The following is a 15,893-nucleotide window of genomic DNA, read 5'->3' as shown; positions in this document are numbered from 1 at the left end:
CAGGGTCTGGGCACTGTCCCTGAGCTTCTTTTTTCTCAAGGCTATCACTCTACCATTTGAACCACAACACCACTTCTGGCTTTTTCTGTTTCTGTGGTACTGAGAAATTGAACTCAGAGCTTCATGCATGGTAGGCAAGCACTCTACCACTAAGCCACATTCCCAGCCCATAAAGGATATTTTAACTGATCATAAAGGGGAAAGTGTATTTGTTATTTGATTTGATGGTTACATTTTGAAATATGGTCTCCTACTATGTCATTTTAGAATCTGCTCTGGATAGAATTTAGAATGTGCTTATTCTGCTACTAAAGATGTTCCCACAAAACAGGAAAAAGGTGAGATGTTTGTGTTTTTAGGAAGAGAAGAATAGCTTTGGAGCTCTAGAGCTGGTTTTTTTTTTTTTTTGTACAATAGTGTTTGGAGTGTATAAACCTAGGTAGATTGGCTTGTTCTGAACTGAAACCTTCATATCCCATCTGTCTGGCTTTCTGAAGCTATGAAAAGTCATTGCACATTGTGTACTGAAATAACGTTCAGGTATTTGTGAATAAGAAGAATATGAAGAAAAATAGTAAAATTATTGGCATAGAATAGTGGAAGAATTAAGTATGAACAGAGCTTAAAGCAATTATTTTTAGTGTTTCTGTACTGCTTTATGGCTAGGAGAAAAGTCAGTTTACTTGGCCAAGACAGCAGGTTGCTTTCCTTGGACATACTATTCATACTGTCTTACTTTCTATTCTTACTGTCTTAAGAAAATGTCCCAAGAAACTCTGATAGTGTCACTCATTTCTGCACCGAATAGCAAGGGTGATAACCAGGTCTTTGTATTCTAAGCTATGTCTGCCATCAGGCTTGGTAGATGCCTAGAAGTTCCTGGTAAATCAGAGGAAATCTGAGGAAAGATTATTTGGTTCAGGCTAATGATGAGATTATTCACACATGCTGATGATGAAGGCCTTTCTGTTTTGGCAAAGCAAGAGTGTGGAATTGAATTTTCCTGGGCACCTGGCATGACAGGTGTTTAAGAAAAGCTTCCCTATGGAACAAAGAGGAGAGGAATGTAAAAGTCTGATACCAGGGTGTTTACTATCATTCAACTCTGTCACTTTGTGGAGCTTGCGCCTTACTGCCTTTGATAATATTTGGGAAAATAGTTTAGAAATTCAAGATTTGAATTTTTCTGAAAATCTCAAATATTCTTTTGGCATCTCAGAAATCTGGTGTGAAAATGGAACCGTGGAGCTAGTTAAGATTGGCTGGGGAAGTGAGGACAGGGTTGAGGAAAGGGGAGAGGAGGTGAGTCTGGTCAAGGTACAATTGTGTGTATGTGGACATGTCAAAATAAGACCCCTTTGATGCTAACAGAAATGTGGAAAGGGAAAGTCTGAATGATTAGTAACTTTAGGAACTATTAATATGACTAATGCTAATTATAGCTAATGGAAATGAAAAGTTTGAAAAGATAGCAAAGCTACTGGGAAGACAATGATCACCTCTGAGCTGGGAAGGTGAAACTGCTCTTAATGCAAGGGAGAGATTGATTTCATTGTTCATGCAAAGACCTACAGTTGGGTAGGCAACCTCTTTCACTTCTTTTGGCTCTGGTGATTTTTATTTTCTGTAGGGAAAGATCTGGCCTCTCAAAACTGCTCCTCAAGCTTGATAGTGACATAGGCAAAGGGCTTTTCCCACTGTAATTGTCTCCAGTCTGCAGAACTGCCTCATCTTTCTCTGAGTAACCGATTCTTTCTTTCCTCTCCTGCCTTTTTACATGTACTCCATCCCCATAGTAATAGACACATTGTAGTCCATGTGCATTTCTCTGATAGTTTAAGGAGACAAAAAGTGGGGCACAACAGAATTTTTCTACCATTCACAAATCTGTTTTTATCAGGACACTGATTGTTATGTACTTAGCAACTGAGAATTTAATCTTTGAATGAAGATTAGTCTGAGGAAGTGGGATGGATTTCAAATTTCTTAAATAAGCTTATGGCTAAGGCATAGTTTATTCACCATTTTAAAGGAGAATTTTTTGGGTCTTTAAAGTCTATACCAATTACTCCAAGAAAATAATCTCATAGTACAAGAAACTCTGACTTTAAAAAGCAGGGAACCTTCTTTTGCAGAATTTTAGGTCTATATATAATTCTAGGTTCTTAAAACTAATTTAGACATGAAGTAAAAAATACAACCAAATATTTAATAAACCAATTCTGATATATATGCATAAACCAGTTAACAGTAAGAGGTAACACTTTAATGGTAATAAACTTTCTTAATTTACTAGTAGAATGGAAAGATCATAAACTCATTTTCATTCCATTTAATTAAGGTGGCTTTTGTCTTTGTTGCTTTTAGTAACTTTGAGTACTTGGGCTCTGATTACACAAAACTTCTCATTGGAGATCTTGTGGTAGGATGGGCTGAAATAAAGCCTCAAGTTTTAAAACAGCCTGATAATTCTATTTTCTTTCCAGAAAGCAAATAACTTTGGGAAGTACCTTGATTACATGGAATAAAAAATATTAGGTTTCACATGTTAAGGTAATGCTTAAAATTTCCTTTCTTTGAAAAATGACAGATTACCTATATATTTCTCAAAGGCCCCTTGGTGATACAGACTGCCTGTGTTTTTTCCCTTCTCCTCCATTGCTGGGTTAATAAATTTAAGGGATATTAGCAGAACTATAGTGTAATGATATATATGTATACATTATATATACTGTATATACATTATACAATGTCTACATTAAATATAGAGTATATAATGTCTACATGATATACAGTATACAATGTCTATATATATATATATGCTATATATACAATGTAGACATTGTATACTGTATATCATGTAGACATACTATATATACAATGTAGACATTGTATACTGTATATCATGTGGACATTATATAATGTATACATATATATGTATGTGAGAGACTCTTGGACAATCCATTAGTAATGAAAAGATTTGCAACCTGACTCAATTATATAGAAACCAATGGCAATTTCTGTTATAATTGTTTTCTTACTAAACAAAGCATAGGATTTTGTGCATTTCTGAAGCCTCTTTCCCCCACATTAACTTGCAAATTCAGAACAGTATTTATATGTGTGCTTTTTGGGTATGGATTAGCCCTCCTAAAGTACATAATTCCAATAATTATCAGTGACAGAAGGGATGAATAAATTATGCTTCAAGCATAACAAAATTAACTATAAAAGTGGTTTGCATAAGCTTTTCTTAATGCATGTGACTATATTAAATTTAATATTCTATTCAACTGATATGGCCCTGCAAGACTCTCAATGAGTTATTAATCTTGAACCGTAACATTGCCTGCTTTGGGACAAAAAAATGAAATGGAATTTAAATGCTGCAGATGTCATGATGTTTTGAAAAAGCTTTTTTTTTTTTTAAATTTAAGCACAGTAATGATGTGAATTGCAAATTCTAGCAGCTTGGATGAGTGAAATATCAATGCCATGTTCATTCTTTATACCAGAATGCAAGGATTAAGCTTTAGGACCTGCTCACAAAATTAAACCATAGTTCTTTCTGTTGCTGAGAGCTTAGCACAGCTGCCACGAAGTAAGGAGTGTTTTTTTTTTCCTCTTTCTTTCTTTAGTAGACAAAGAATATTACAAGATTCACTTAGAAATACTGAAGAGAGTAAAAATAACCTATTCCCCCTTTTGAAGGTTGGTGAGTGCCTGAAGACCACAGCACCTAATCATAAACCTGTGCTCTGTGCTTTGATTTGCTGTGGTATGGGTCATGAAAAAAAGGTTCCACGTATTTACAATATTTGATCAAAGGGAGAGCTGGGCTAATTAAAAAGAAGTCACTTTGTAGGTTGAAATCTAAGTTTTGAGGGCAGGTTTGTTATGATTTCATTTAAATGTGAATGCACTAAATTATAATTTAAAAGGTACAAAATTTGCAAGAGGATTGCTATCACATAGCTCCCCATACACTCGTTAAAGACTGGTCTGAGTGACATTCACAGGCAATGAAGAGTTGGAGAGGCAGGAGGAAGATTTTCCATCCCTTAAGCTCTTCCAAAGAACACAGAACAAATTACTAAGGGTATGTTTACCTAGACAAAAGCCTGAGAACTCATAAAAAGACTTGGAGGTCACATTTGCCCCTGAGGGAGACCATGTCCTACACACTTCTTATTTATCCTGAGAGGCAACTATATACACATTACAGGGCGAGTTCCCTGGATACAGGCAAAATTCAGCTCAATAGAATCCTATTTTTAACTGCTACATTTATCCACATGAAACATCCTCAGTACTGCCTGCTTACCTGCCAGTTACAGAGAAAGACTTCCAGGTAGCAGTAGAGGGTAAATGAAGGGGGGGAAAGTAGAAAGAAATATCTGGCCTAGATCTTTTTCCTCACTGATACCTGTGTGTGCACACAAAGATCTTGGTGAACTAAATCATGATTTCTGACAACTTTGTAAACTGTTACAAAGGAAGAGAATTAAATTCTGGGCTTCCCTCTCTAAATGGAGATAAGATTTGTGAAGTCCTAAAACATTTCTTGGGGAATTCAGACCGCCACCACAAAAGGGGCACGAATGTGTGCATGTGCTCATAAGGGCCTGACTCGGGTGAGAAGCGTGGTTTGCATGGTTTTCTGTTTTCTCTTTGATCGCTGTGCTAGCTGCTCTTTTGCACAGACTGCCACCCTGGTCATGCTTGCTTCCCACTGCTCTAGCTCTTTGTCACATTCTTTAGAAGCATTTTCCTCAACTTTCATAGCATGTTCTCTGAGGGCATTTCCTGCAGCATTTTCTGATCTAAAGAGGGAAAAACAACTTTAACCATAATATTGCAGAAGCATGATGATGCTTATTTCTGGCCAGAATAATGAAAGACCTTGGGAGGTCCAAGTAATTCCCCAAAGAAGATTATATTTACTGATATAATCTCACCTTGGCAAAGCAGAAAGCTAACTGTTGTTGGAACATGTCCTGCAAACATGCATTACCAATGCAGTTCATAGCACCAACTGAGGAGTGTCTGTGGCATGCGACAGCAGCCCGCAGACTGCAGGAAGTAGAAAGTCTGAGAAACATCAATGGTCCTAGGTGTGAAAATAGATCTTTGTCCTTCACATTTAGAGGCTGTGCTTTTCTATTTACAGTGGCCTGAAATGGTAGGATTGCTGTGGTTAACACATTTAAAGCCCTTGCTTGGTAGGACTAGTTCTATAATAAATTTGCCTTTGACATACTTTAAAAGTGGAACATATTTTTTTTTACAAAACCTAGTTAATTAAAAAAAATAACCTTAGAAGATGGCTGCTGGTAATGCAGTCTAAACTCGCTGTTTAGGATTATAAGCAGAATAATACAAATAATAGTATTCTGCAGGAGGACAAGTCCTGAGGCCAAGGGTGGCACTGTTCTGTGGCTATGTCATTTTCTTCTTAATGGCAGTGAGCTCTTTCACAAGGTCACTGAATTTAGGGCGGTTTTCGGGCTTATAATCCCAACACCTCATCATAATTTTAGAAATATCTTCTGGACAGTGTTGAGGGGCTGACATCCGGTATCCTAAAGACACAAGAAGAATACAGAGTTAAGATATAAATGTTCACACAGGACATTATATACAGGCATATACTGAATGTTACCATAAACCACACACTTAAACCACTTGTCAGAAATTCTGAAGTAAGATATATCATATACAAATGCCTATCCTATTTGCTCAGTTTTGCAGCTGAAGAGAGGTAGGATCTTATAAACACATTCAAAAGTGAAGAAAAAACTGAATGGGACAACTTTCAGACTGTTTGGCAGTGCTGCTGTGCTGTGCTGTGTCTGGCAGGAAGGAGGTAAGAAAGGCAACTTCTCAAATGCAATTCTCCAGCCAGGGCTCCCCTGGGTAGCTGACATTAGGGCACCGGCATAGTCTCAGGTGAGTAGTTTGTGCTGAAAGGCCTGGACTATAGAAGTGCATGTCACCACCCCCTAGTTGTGGAACAGTACAGGGATCCTTAGACATTACAACATTGTCAAAAACATACTCCTGAAGACTTCAATTGCAGTATTGCTAAGGAGACTTACTTGTCCTGGAATTAAAAAAAAAGAATAGGAGGTTAAGGAAAACTAGTCAATTTCCCTTGAAAACAGTAAACGGTATATACTGGTATCATGCCAACCAGGAATGAGGTGGATAGCTTATCTCATTAAGGTGTTTTGTTGTAGGAAAGCTGAAGCCAGGAGGTTCAAAACAGATTTTTTTTTCCTCTAATATTTCTGCTTCAATCTAACCAGCAGACACTGCTGCCCCTGCACCTAGATGGGAATGTTAACCATCGTTCTACGGCTCACCTCTTTCCACTTGTTCTCGTGCTTGTTGATTTGTCATTCCAGGATACGGACAGACACCTAAGCTGAAGGTCTCCCAGAGGAGGATGCCAAAGCTCCACACGTCACTCTCAAAACTGTATCTCCCTGGAAGGGAGATAGTAACCATAACCAGGTAAGGCATAGGGGACTCTTTCTGGTCAAGAAGTGTTGCCCTCCTCTTTACTGGTTTTCTCTTCAGGCTGCTGATTTAATCAAACCAGCTACCAAGTCCCTTCCACCATTGCCCATCAAAAACAAACACTGTGCAGGCTTATCTTCCCTGTGGTGAAACCCATAGAAATCTGTGCACAGCAATGCTGAGGAGATTAAGAAAAGGTTTTTGCAATCCTGTCTTGTGCTTGCATACATGATTTTCTTTCCCCTAAAATTACAAACAAACTTAAGGCAATAAGGAAAGTTTTTTAACTTCAATTTTTTTACTCATTTCTGTTTACAGATATTCTTACATGCTTAAAGGTCTCATTTTCTCCACTGATAGTTTCATTTACGGAAAATATATTTCTCTATGTGTTTTGAATGGAGTGGAAATAACATAGCTGACTGATAAAAACCATTTCTTTAAATTACGTGGTGTCTTGTTTTGTCAAAATATCTTGGTGCAACTGTTTCATTGAGCTACATGAGCTAAGGCTCTTAGAATTTTTTTTCCTTTTTGGTAGCCTTCAGGAGAGCACAGAAATAAAAACCTAAGCAAAAATGTCCTTCAATAATTGACAGATGTGAGGTCAAGAAAAGGAGGCAGTAAAATCCATTCCAGGGGTCCAAGAGTCTCTCCCAACAGACTTGTGTTATCTATTTGCAATGGTGTTGAGATTTCTTAAATGATTCTGTTTTCTATTCCTCTTGTAGTACTTCCCTGAACTCTCTGCCATACATAAATGCTCATCTAAAAGAACTGTTACCTTAAAATAGAATGACCTCTTCCCTTTCTTGAAAGGAAAATGGAAGGAAGAGTGCCTGTGTTAGTTTGGAGTGTACTATCCGCTCCAGCTGTGTGAATTAGCTCCTTCTCAGTAGATAGTAATTATGGATATTTACTATGCTGTTTGCTACGAAGATTAGTTTTCTTGTCTGTACATCAGCTCTTTTGATGCTTGGCATCCAATCATGGAATACTTTTTATGAAAGTCATACAACTTTTTCCTTTTGCTGGGACTAGCAAAAAGGACCATCTGCTCGCGTGGCTGGTGCTTTACTACTTGAGCCATGATTCTAACCTAAGTTTTTTTTCTAAGAAAAATGCAATTGTTTCTAACATAGTTATAAGATGATTTCTTTGATGCTTTGTATGCCCCTACCCCACAGTATAACCCCTGCTTTCACTGTATTTGATGTTGGTATAATTTGTGGAGGGGAAGGGAAAAAACAAATCGCTTACATAGGGATACAGGTGGACCCATTGCAACAATGAGATGTACAAATCATTATGTCGAAAAATGAACTTTACAACTTTGGCAGGGGGGAGGGGCAGGAAGAAGGAAAAGGATGGGAAGGGGAAACAAATGAGGAGGCTACAATGCTTGATAAGAAATATACTCATTATCTTGCCCATGTAATTGTAATCCCTCTATATGGTATTTTCACAAAAAAAGTTAGAGTTACATATCTTATTTTCAAAAGTACATTTACATTTATCAAGGAGGCAAGTTATATATGTAATCCAAGATCCACATTCTGTAAGTGAAAGCTTATAGCCTACTTTTTGCTGGTACCTTTAACAGGTTAACATGGAGGCAGGATCATATAGTATTTTACTGATTTTCTATTTCTTATATGACTTTCATAATACTCTTTGCAGAATAAAGGTACAGTAGATTTCACCTTACAAATTTGTTCTAGAGTAGAAAGTGGTTTGTCCATATTATACAGCTAAGGATATATCTGATCTAAGGTTTCCCACTAAAATTCCTGCCTCCCTCACACTTCAGATTATATATATATATATATATATATATATATATATATATATATATATACCACGTTAATTAAAGGACACATTGGTACCAAATAATACTTTGATGTTTATAAATACAGTAACTGTGGTGAAAGCTCTAGGGATAGTAGCTATCTATGCCAAGAATATGGTACCAAAATTGTTGGGGGTAGATTAGTCAAATCAATGACTGAGAAATCTTTCATAACATGGTAACAGTATTTGCCTTCAAAAAGGGAAACTATGTGGTTGGAGAGATGGGGGAGAGACATTTTATTGTAGTCCCATTACTATTGTTTATTTAAAAAAAAACAAGCGTATTATTTAAGTCTACAGCTCTAGGTCTTAAGTTCTGAGAGGTTTGTTGAACAGGTGGTGTTTGTGTTTTTTAATGTGCCTTGAATCACAGAGACCTGAAAAGTATTTCTTCACACTGAGGGAAAAACAGTTTTAGAAACAAGTATCAAGTCCTTAAGAAACAGGTACGTATTTAAGAATTTAAATTCTCAAAACTTAAAATCTTATGAGAACCACAGTTTCTCAGGATTGTCTTGAGACTTTTAGATTCAGAATTCCCTCAGTTCATCACATAATGCTGCTATCCATTGCTTCTCTCATTACCTCTAAAGTTTCTTCTACCTTTATTGACATCATTCTGCATCTAGAAAGTGCATATTAAAGATTAATGAAAAATATCCCTCACTACCTTAAAATGCTTTCGAGTCTGTTAGAGTTATCTAGTCAAGAAGAAGAATTTTACCAGACATAATTACTTTTTATAGTGAAAGGACTTTTACTGGCTATATAATGTAGAGAATCTGGCAAACAGTGCTAGCAAATTCAAGAGGGCTGGATTTTACTGGTAAATCTTCAGTGACTTAAGTTCATTTACAACTCCCTTAGTGTTTACAAATGTTTTGCTATCTAAAGACAAGCTCTTAGTAAATACATTCTGTCCTGTCTTTTATCTTGTGATTGTCCTTCCTCTACTTAGTAATCTACTTCTAACCCTAGAGTAACGATACCCAGCCCATAGAGGAATCATTATAGAAGCAGCTGGGTTGCACTTTTCTCTCGATTTTGAGGATCACTAAGTAGGCTCGCAATCACTAGAAAATTCACAAGACCCTTTGGAGTGAGGATTACTATCTCCAGTATCTGGAACAGCTTCCGGACCAATTATATTCTTCAAAAAGTGAAATGAAATTAACTTAAAACTCTTAGAATATATCTAGAATAACTGAATATAGGTACTCCATGTACCCTTGCATTCAAGTATAGCCAAAAGGTAAGAACTCCTCAAACATCATCAGCGGATGAATGTACAGACTATACCCTGTTTTGTACAACTTCTGCTGATATATCATAGTGTATCTATAGAAGTCTTACTCAGTCTTAAATGCTAAAATGTCATATACTGTATTGATTCAACTAATAAAAATGTTCAGAGGCTTTAAATCCACAGACAAAGAGAATAGACTGGTAATTGTCAGGATAGGGCGGAGAAAATACTTAATAGGCACAGGTAGATTTGAAATGTTTTAAGATAGAGATATTGGTTTGCCTAACACTAAGACTTGTACTAAATCTCACTAAATTGTTTGCTTTAAAATGGTTACCTCCATCTGATGTGACTTTCACCTCAATTTTTGAAAGCCTTGTCTATTTTTAGACATTAGGAAACTTAAAAATCGCTATATTTTATGAAGTACTGTAGAAAACAGGTTGACTTTAGAATGAAAAACTAAAGGACTGACTTAATATTTTAGGAATTTACCTTTAGATGAGGTTATTAGACCATTTATGACATTCAAGGGGACTGTCAGATGGCTAGTTTTAAGATTTCTATATATAAGATGTGTAAATAGAAATAGTTAACAGTAAGTTAAATGAATTAAAGTTGTATTGAGTCTCAAATGATTTCCAACTTGCATTCCGCTCTACCTCTGTAATACTGCTTATGAATAATTTGTGCTGATACAGTCACTTTTTAATAAGAAGAAAAGGCATCTATTCTCACCATAATTAAGAGCTTCTGGTGCCGTCCACTTAATGGGAATCTGCTTTAAGCCAGAGGATGAATACACTCCACCATCCTCTTGACGAGACATTCCAAAGTCACTGATTTTCAGAACATTATTTTCACCTACCAGGCAGTTTCTTGCAGCAAGGTCCCTGGGTTATAATAAGACACAGAAAACACCTATTAAAGCAAATTGAAAGCAGCTTTCACATTTATGACTTCCACACTTTGCATTTTTACATTTTCAGTGTATATATAATGAGGTTAAGAATGCTTGTGATTTACCAATCCTCCCATCTTTTCTGTAATAGGTAAAAATCACCCAGGAGAACATTTGCATATGGAACAGGACACATGCTAGTTTTCTGAGCACCACATACATTTCCATTTAAATAGAAAAACACTGGTTGTAAGGTTAAAAGAGAAAATCAGAGAGGAGAAGCTAAGCAAACTTGACATTATTTCTCCTTTGCCTGCCTTTCCTGGGGCAACATTGCCCAAAGTAGCTTTCTATGATAGAATGTTCTCTATCTGCACTGTGCAAAAAATGCCTTTAGCTCTGTGTGGCTAGTATCTGACTGAGGAACTAAAACTTTCATTTTACAGACTTTCAGTTTAATCATTAACAGACTATCCTGGAGCATCTAAAGGTTAGGAAATGGCAGAGGTGCCAGGAAGGTTGACAACTTCCAAGTTTCTACTGCATCTAAGACAGCCAAATTTTACTGGATGGTCTGTCTCTCTCCCTTCATCTTGTTCTACTCTCAATCATTCATTACATCTCAGTCATACTAAGCTGCTCCTAGTCTCCCAAATGCAAAATGACTTCCCTAAATTCAACAAGATTGTTTCCTTTGTCCTGAGAGTTCCTTCTACATATTTGCATATCTGGTTCTTCCCCACTCATTCCTTCCCCAAACGGCCTCCCTTCAGAGAGGTTTCTCTTGACCAAGCCTACCTGACAGGAAAGACAGTAATGATCAAAACAAAGTTACTTCTCTAATAGACATTCAACAATCAAATCCATATATACAGGCATATATGAGACCTCTATGTCATGCAGTGATGAGTGTTAAGGGGAGAGAGATTTACAAGAGAATTCTAGTTTAGGCTGGGGTACAAAGATCTGGTAGATCAGGTTCATGGTGACCCAGAATGCCCGTGGTCTGCTAATGTCCATTTCTTTCATTTAGTAAAAGGACACTTATATTAGCATATGAATTGAACATTTTGCCATGCACTGTAAAAACGCCATATATATTAAGTTCTCCCCTGCAGCTAGGTGACAACCTAAGTTCTGGCCAATGAAGTGCTAAGTATATAAAAGTTTTAGGCTGTTTCTGTGAAAGCAAGGAGACACATCATTCAGTTTCTATCTTTCTAACTCAATGGGGAGATGGGAATGTGATCAGACACCTTGTACAAAGAAGAAACAGTCACACTGGAATAGCAGCATGAAATTAAGGAAAACTGGACACATTCTAACTGCTTACTTTTGTAACTTGTATTTTTTTCTTCATAGGTTTGCTGTATGTTTGTTAAACGTAGTCAAGACTAATTCAGTAGTATGGGAGTGGACCTGGCTTTAGACCCAGGGGCTCTGAAGGTCAGAAAGAAGCATGGGAGGAGAGAAACAAAGCAAGAGGATGGCAGTCTTAAGAGGTGAGAAAAACTTCTCAAGGAGGAATAGTGATCAACTCCACTACTACTGAGAAGACAAGAATAAACACGTTGAACTACCCCTGGATACTTCATGAGACATTGAACAGGACAACTTCAGCGAATGGTGAATTCAAAAGCAATGAATAAAAAGTAGACTCATGATGTTAAGATACCACTTGAGAACATTTTCTGTAAAGGGGCACTGAAAATTGGAGAGGTGGAGAGGAAGTTCAGGTCCAAGTAAATTATCCTCCTAAGATGGAGGATATTAAATATAGATATGTAGGTAGGAATCACGTGGTAGAGCAAACAAAACTAATGCAGGAGAGACAGAAGACAAGGCTGAGGGACACCCTCAGAAACAACAGGCGATGAGGTCCAGCTGTGCCTTTCAAGTGCACAACACCATGTGGTATTACAGGTGTTTATCCTGGAAACATTTTCTGCTGAAGGCAAGTTGTCTACTCTGTGCTGTATTTAGTATTAAATGCAGCCAAAACCAATCCACAAAAGTTTTGTGGATTTATCTTTGGCATGCATCACTACATAGTAAATATGACTCAGGACTTTCAAAAACTTTTATTAACACAGGAAGACCTTGAGAAGCTGACATATAGACAACTGAATGGTGATGCTAAAGGTGTTAGGTTATTGAACATAACTGGACAAGAGAAATAATTAGTAGGAAAGTTTGGTGGTAGTATCTAAAGCCATTCAGAGTCTGTAATTTGCTAACATAGGTTTTAGTCATTAGATCATGTCTTACCAAGCAGAGCCTTAAAAAGAAGCCTAAGTTTAAAATTAAATCTCTGAATCACTGCTCAGTTTTTAAAAATATTGAAGAAATTCCACTGGCAGAGTTTATTGCCAGACCAAGTGAGTTATAGTGAAAGGTTGGTTTGCTTATGAATTTGTAGGAAGGAATTAGACAAGTAGTTCCTACCCATGGCACAGCTGGCTAAAAATAAATCCTAGCTCTGCTGCTTGCTTGTGAGAGCTTGACTTATTTGGCTTCATTTTACTCAGCTAAAAATACAACTTAGTAGGGTTAAGGGCAGATAAGGTTTATAAAATAGAAACCAAAAATATGTAGTACAAAGAAAGCTGCTGCTACTGTTTTCAGCTGTGACATTAAAGTAAGTTTTTTGTGTCAGTGGCTGACACTATAATCCTAGCAAGGAGGCTGAGAGTTTTAGCTTGAAGCCAGCCTGGGTAGCCGAATCTGAGAGATTCTTACCTCCAATTACACAGCAAAAGTCTAGAAGTCAAAGTTGTGGCTCGAGTGTTAGAGTGCCAGCCATGAGTAGAAAAAGCCAAGTGAGAGTGGAGGCCCTGAGTTCAATCCCTAGTCCTGGCACACACATACACACAAATATTTAATAGTGTGTTGTAACTGCAAAGGAATAAGGGCTCGCACCCGTAAACTTGTGACTGCAAAAAGGGAAAATTGTGAAACATGCTTTCAAATACACAGAGTTTCATCATGTTATTGAAACCATTAGCATTCAGCTGATTCTGTATGTTACTCTCCTAAATTAACAGAAGAAAAGCATGTTAAAGCCTTTATCTCTTTGGTGGGTTCATTTTGTCTTTGGAGGAAATCCTCACACATAGATGTGATGTGTAGGTTTTTTTTCTTAATATATATTTCTTATTGTAAAGATACTGTACAGAGGAGTTACAGTTACAGGAGTAAGGTAATGAGTCCATTTCCTATCAAGCATCATTACCCCCTCCTTTATTTTTCCCCTACCATCCCTTTCCTCCCTGGCTCCCCAACTTCTCCCTCCCCTTCCCCCGCCACAAAGTTGTAAAGTTCATTTTCAACATACTGTCTTATACATTTCATTGTTGCAATGGGTCATTCTGTATTTGTTATTTCCCTTCCTCTCTCCAAATTAGAAAAATGTATATACAAGATGCAGGACATTAGAATCAAATACAGTGACACCAGGGGTTGTACTATGGGGGAAGAACACACAAAGAAACAAACAAAAAAAAATCACACAGTACATTATAAGTACATTACAAAGAACAACAAAGATAAAATCTCTGTGTCCCTATCTTGGGGTTCATTTTGCTTAGCCTCAGGATATATGGTCATATGTACATAGCTTTTGATCTCTTCTGCTTGTCCAAGACATACATTAATTTTTTCAGTAGATAATATCCTTTCTATATGTATTTCCTTATTATGCTTAAGATAGGACCCAAGAGACAATGAAGTATTAGTATTGCTTGACAGACCAATGTCAACTTGAGTTAGATTTAAAGATCCTCCTTTCTTTCCCTCTAATCTCTCCCATGATGGGAAAAGAGAAACTGTTCAATACCTTAACTGTTATTACCATCTCAAATGAATAATGTTAAATATACAAATATTTATAATACAATTTATACTATATTTCTTTCAGTTGGATCTGGTCTGTCTTCAACATTCATGCTTTGTAAGCTCTTGTTTTAGCATAGCAATGTAAGTTCATAAGTTGTAGTCCAGTCCTTGATAATCTGGAGTGTTAAGCATTTGGACAGGCAACTACATAGATTTCTGTCCCCCTGCAGCCCTTTCTCATTTGACATGTAGCAAGAGAATAGTAACAAGTACTTAACTAGTGGCTACTGTTTAAAACTCCAGTGAAAGCCATGTTTTTCTGCCTAGAGAGCTGGAAAATGGGTACCTGTAAGCCATATAATGTAGGGAAAAATCATAAAGGACCAGTATCCAGAGAGGTGAACTACGGTCTATGTATGAACCTACACATGTCTCATTGTAAGCAATATATGTGAGACAGACCCATATCTACTTAAAGAACTGGTAATTTTGTAAAGCTACAGAGTTTAGACTTCTTAGGTCTAAACCTAATGGCAGATTGCCTCATGAAGACAATTTGTTGTCTCTGCCTACCCAAGTTAATTGGTAACGATTTTATTTCAGAAGAGAATTTAGTAGAAAGCACTAGATTAGGGCCTGTATGATAAAACACTCACAACATCAAAGACATAATTCATAGAAGGATTAAGTATATTAACTAGAGTAACACAGCTCATTGGTAGAATGCACGATTAGCATGCCCAAAGTCTTGGGCTCATTCAACAGATCAATTCTTAAAGTGTAATAGAGAATTCCTAATTTTAGGATAGCCAAACTTTCAAGGTAAAGAAACAGACTTAAACAGAACAGAAACATTTAGAATGATTAAAAAAGAACCATTAGAAAAATTAGAACTTAAAAACAAAATACAGTATCTAAAATTAATTCACTTAGCAGCTTAGTAATAGACTGGTGATAACAGAAAATATACTGGAAAATCCAAACTGAAGAACACAAAGTAGAAAAATGAGCAGATTCAAAGACCTGCAGAATAATACTGAAATAATACATGTTAGCAACTGAAGAAAAAGAATGGGGCAGAAAATCTTTGAAGAAAAAAAATGTACATTAAAAATATTCAGTGCCACATAAGAATAAAGATAAAAAATCATAAGTGGCTGTAATCTAAGAAAAATAAAATCTTAAAAGCTGATGCAGAAAAGTGACTTTAAATCAGAACAATGATTGCAGACTTTTGATAATGCTGGAGGTCATAAAACAGAATAACACACATCTTCCATTTGTTAAGATGAAAATTCTGTATAAATTACCTACAGACTTAATGCACTCCCCATCAAATTTTTAGATGTTTGTGGATCCACAATTCCAATAATATTTCACAATAGTAAAAGTAGAATACATACCAACTTTCAGATAAAGAAAAATGAATTCAATGACCACAAATCTATTTTACCAGAAAGTGCTACAATTATTTCAGACTGAAGGCAAATAATAACAGAGAGAAATGTGAAACGTCAAGACAGAAGGAAAGAAATAGTA

General features: G+C 36.6%; 1 protein-coding gene across 4 annotated transcripts in view; it reads right to left on the bottom strand.

Annotated features, from left to right (window-relative positions):
* Positions 1-2,915: 2,915 nt before the first annotated feature.
* Positions 2,916-15,893, bottom strand: part of Fer (FER tyrosine kinase) — a 371,379-nt gene continuing 358,401 nt past the window's right edge. For all 4 annotated transcript variants that reach the window (XM_070036017.1, XM_070036018.1, XM_070036016.1 and 1 more), the window contains 3 exons: positions 10,358-10,512; positions 6,366-6,488; positions 2,916-5,582 (listed from right to left, as the gene is read on the bottom strand). In XM_070036017.1, coding sequence (XP_069892118.1) covers positions 5,440-5,582; positions 6,366-6,488; positions 10,358-10,512 — 421 coding nt within the window. In that variant the 3' untranslated portion in view covers positions 2,916-5,439. The remainder of the gene's footprint in view (positions 5,583-6,365; positions 6,489-10,357; positions 10,513-15,893) is intronic.

The sequence above is a fragment of the Dipodomys merriami genome, unplaced genomic scaffold (genome assembly GCF_024711535.1).
Source record: "Dipodomys merriami isolate MVZ:Mamm:240054 unplaced genomic scaffold, mDipMer1.0.p SCAF_27, whole genome shotgun sequence".
NCBI lineage: Eukaryota > Metazoa > Chordata > Mammalia > Rodentia > Heteromyidae > Dipodomys > Dipodomys merriami.
This window is presented reverse-complemented; position numbering and strand designations above follow the sequence as displayed.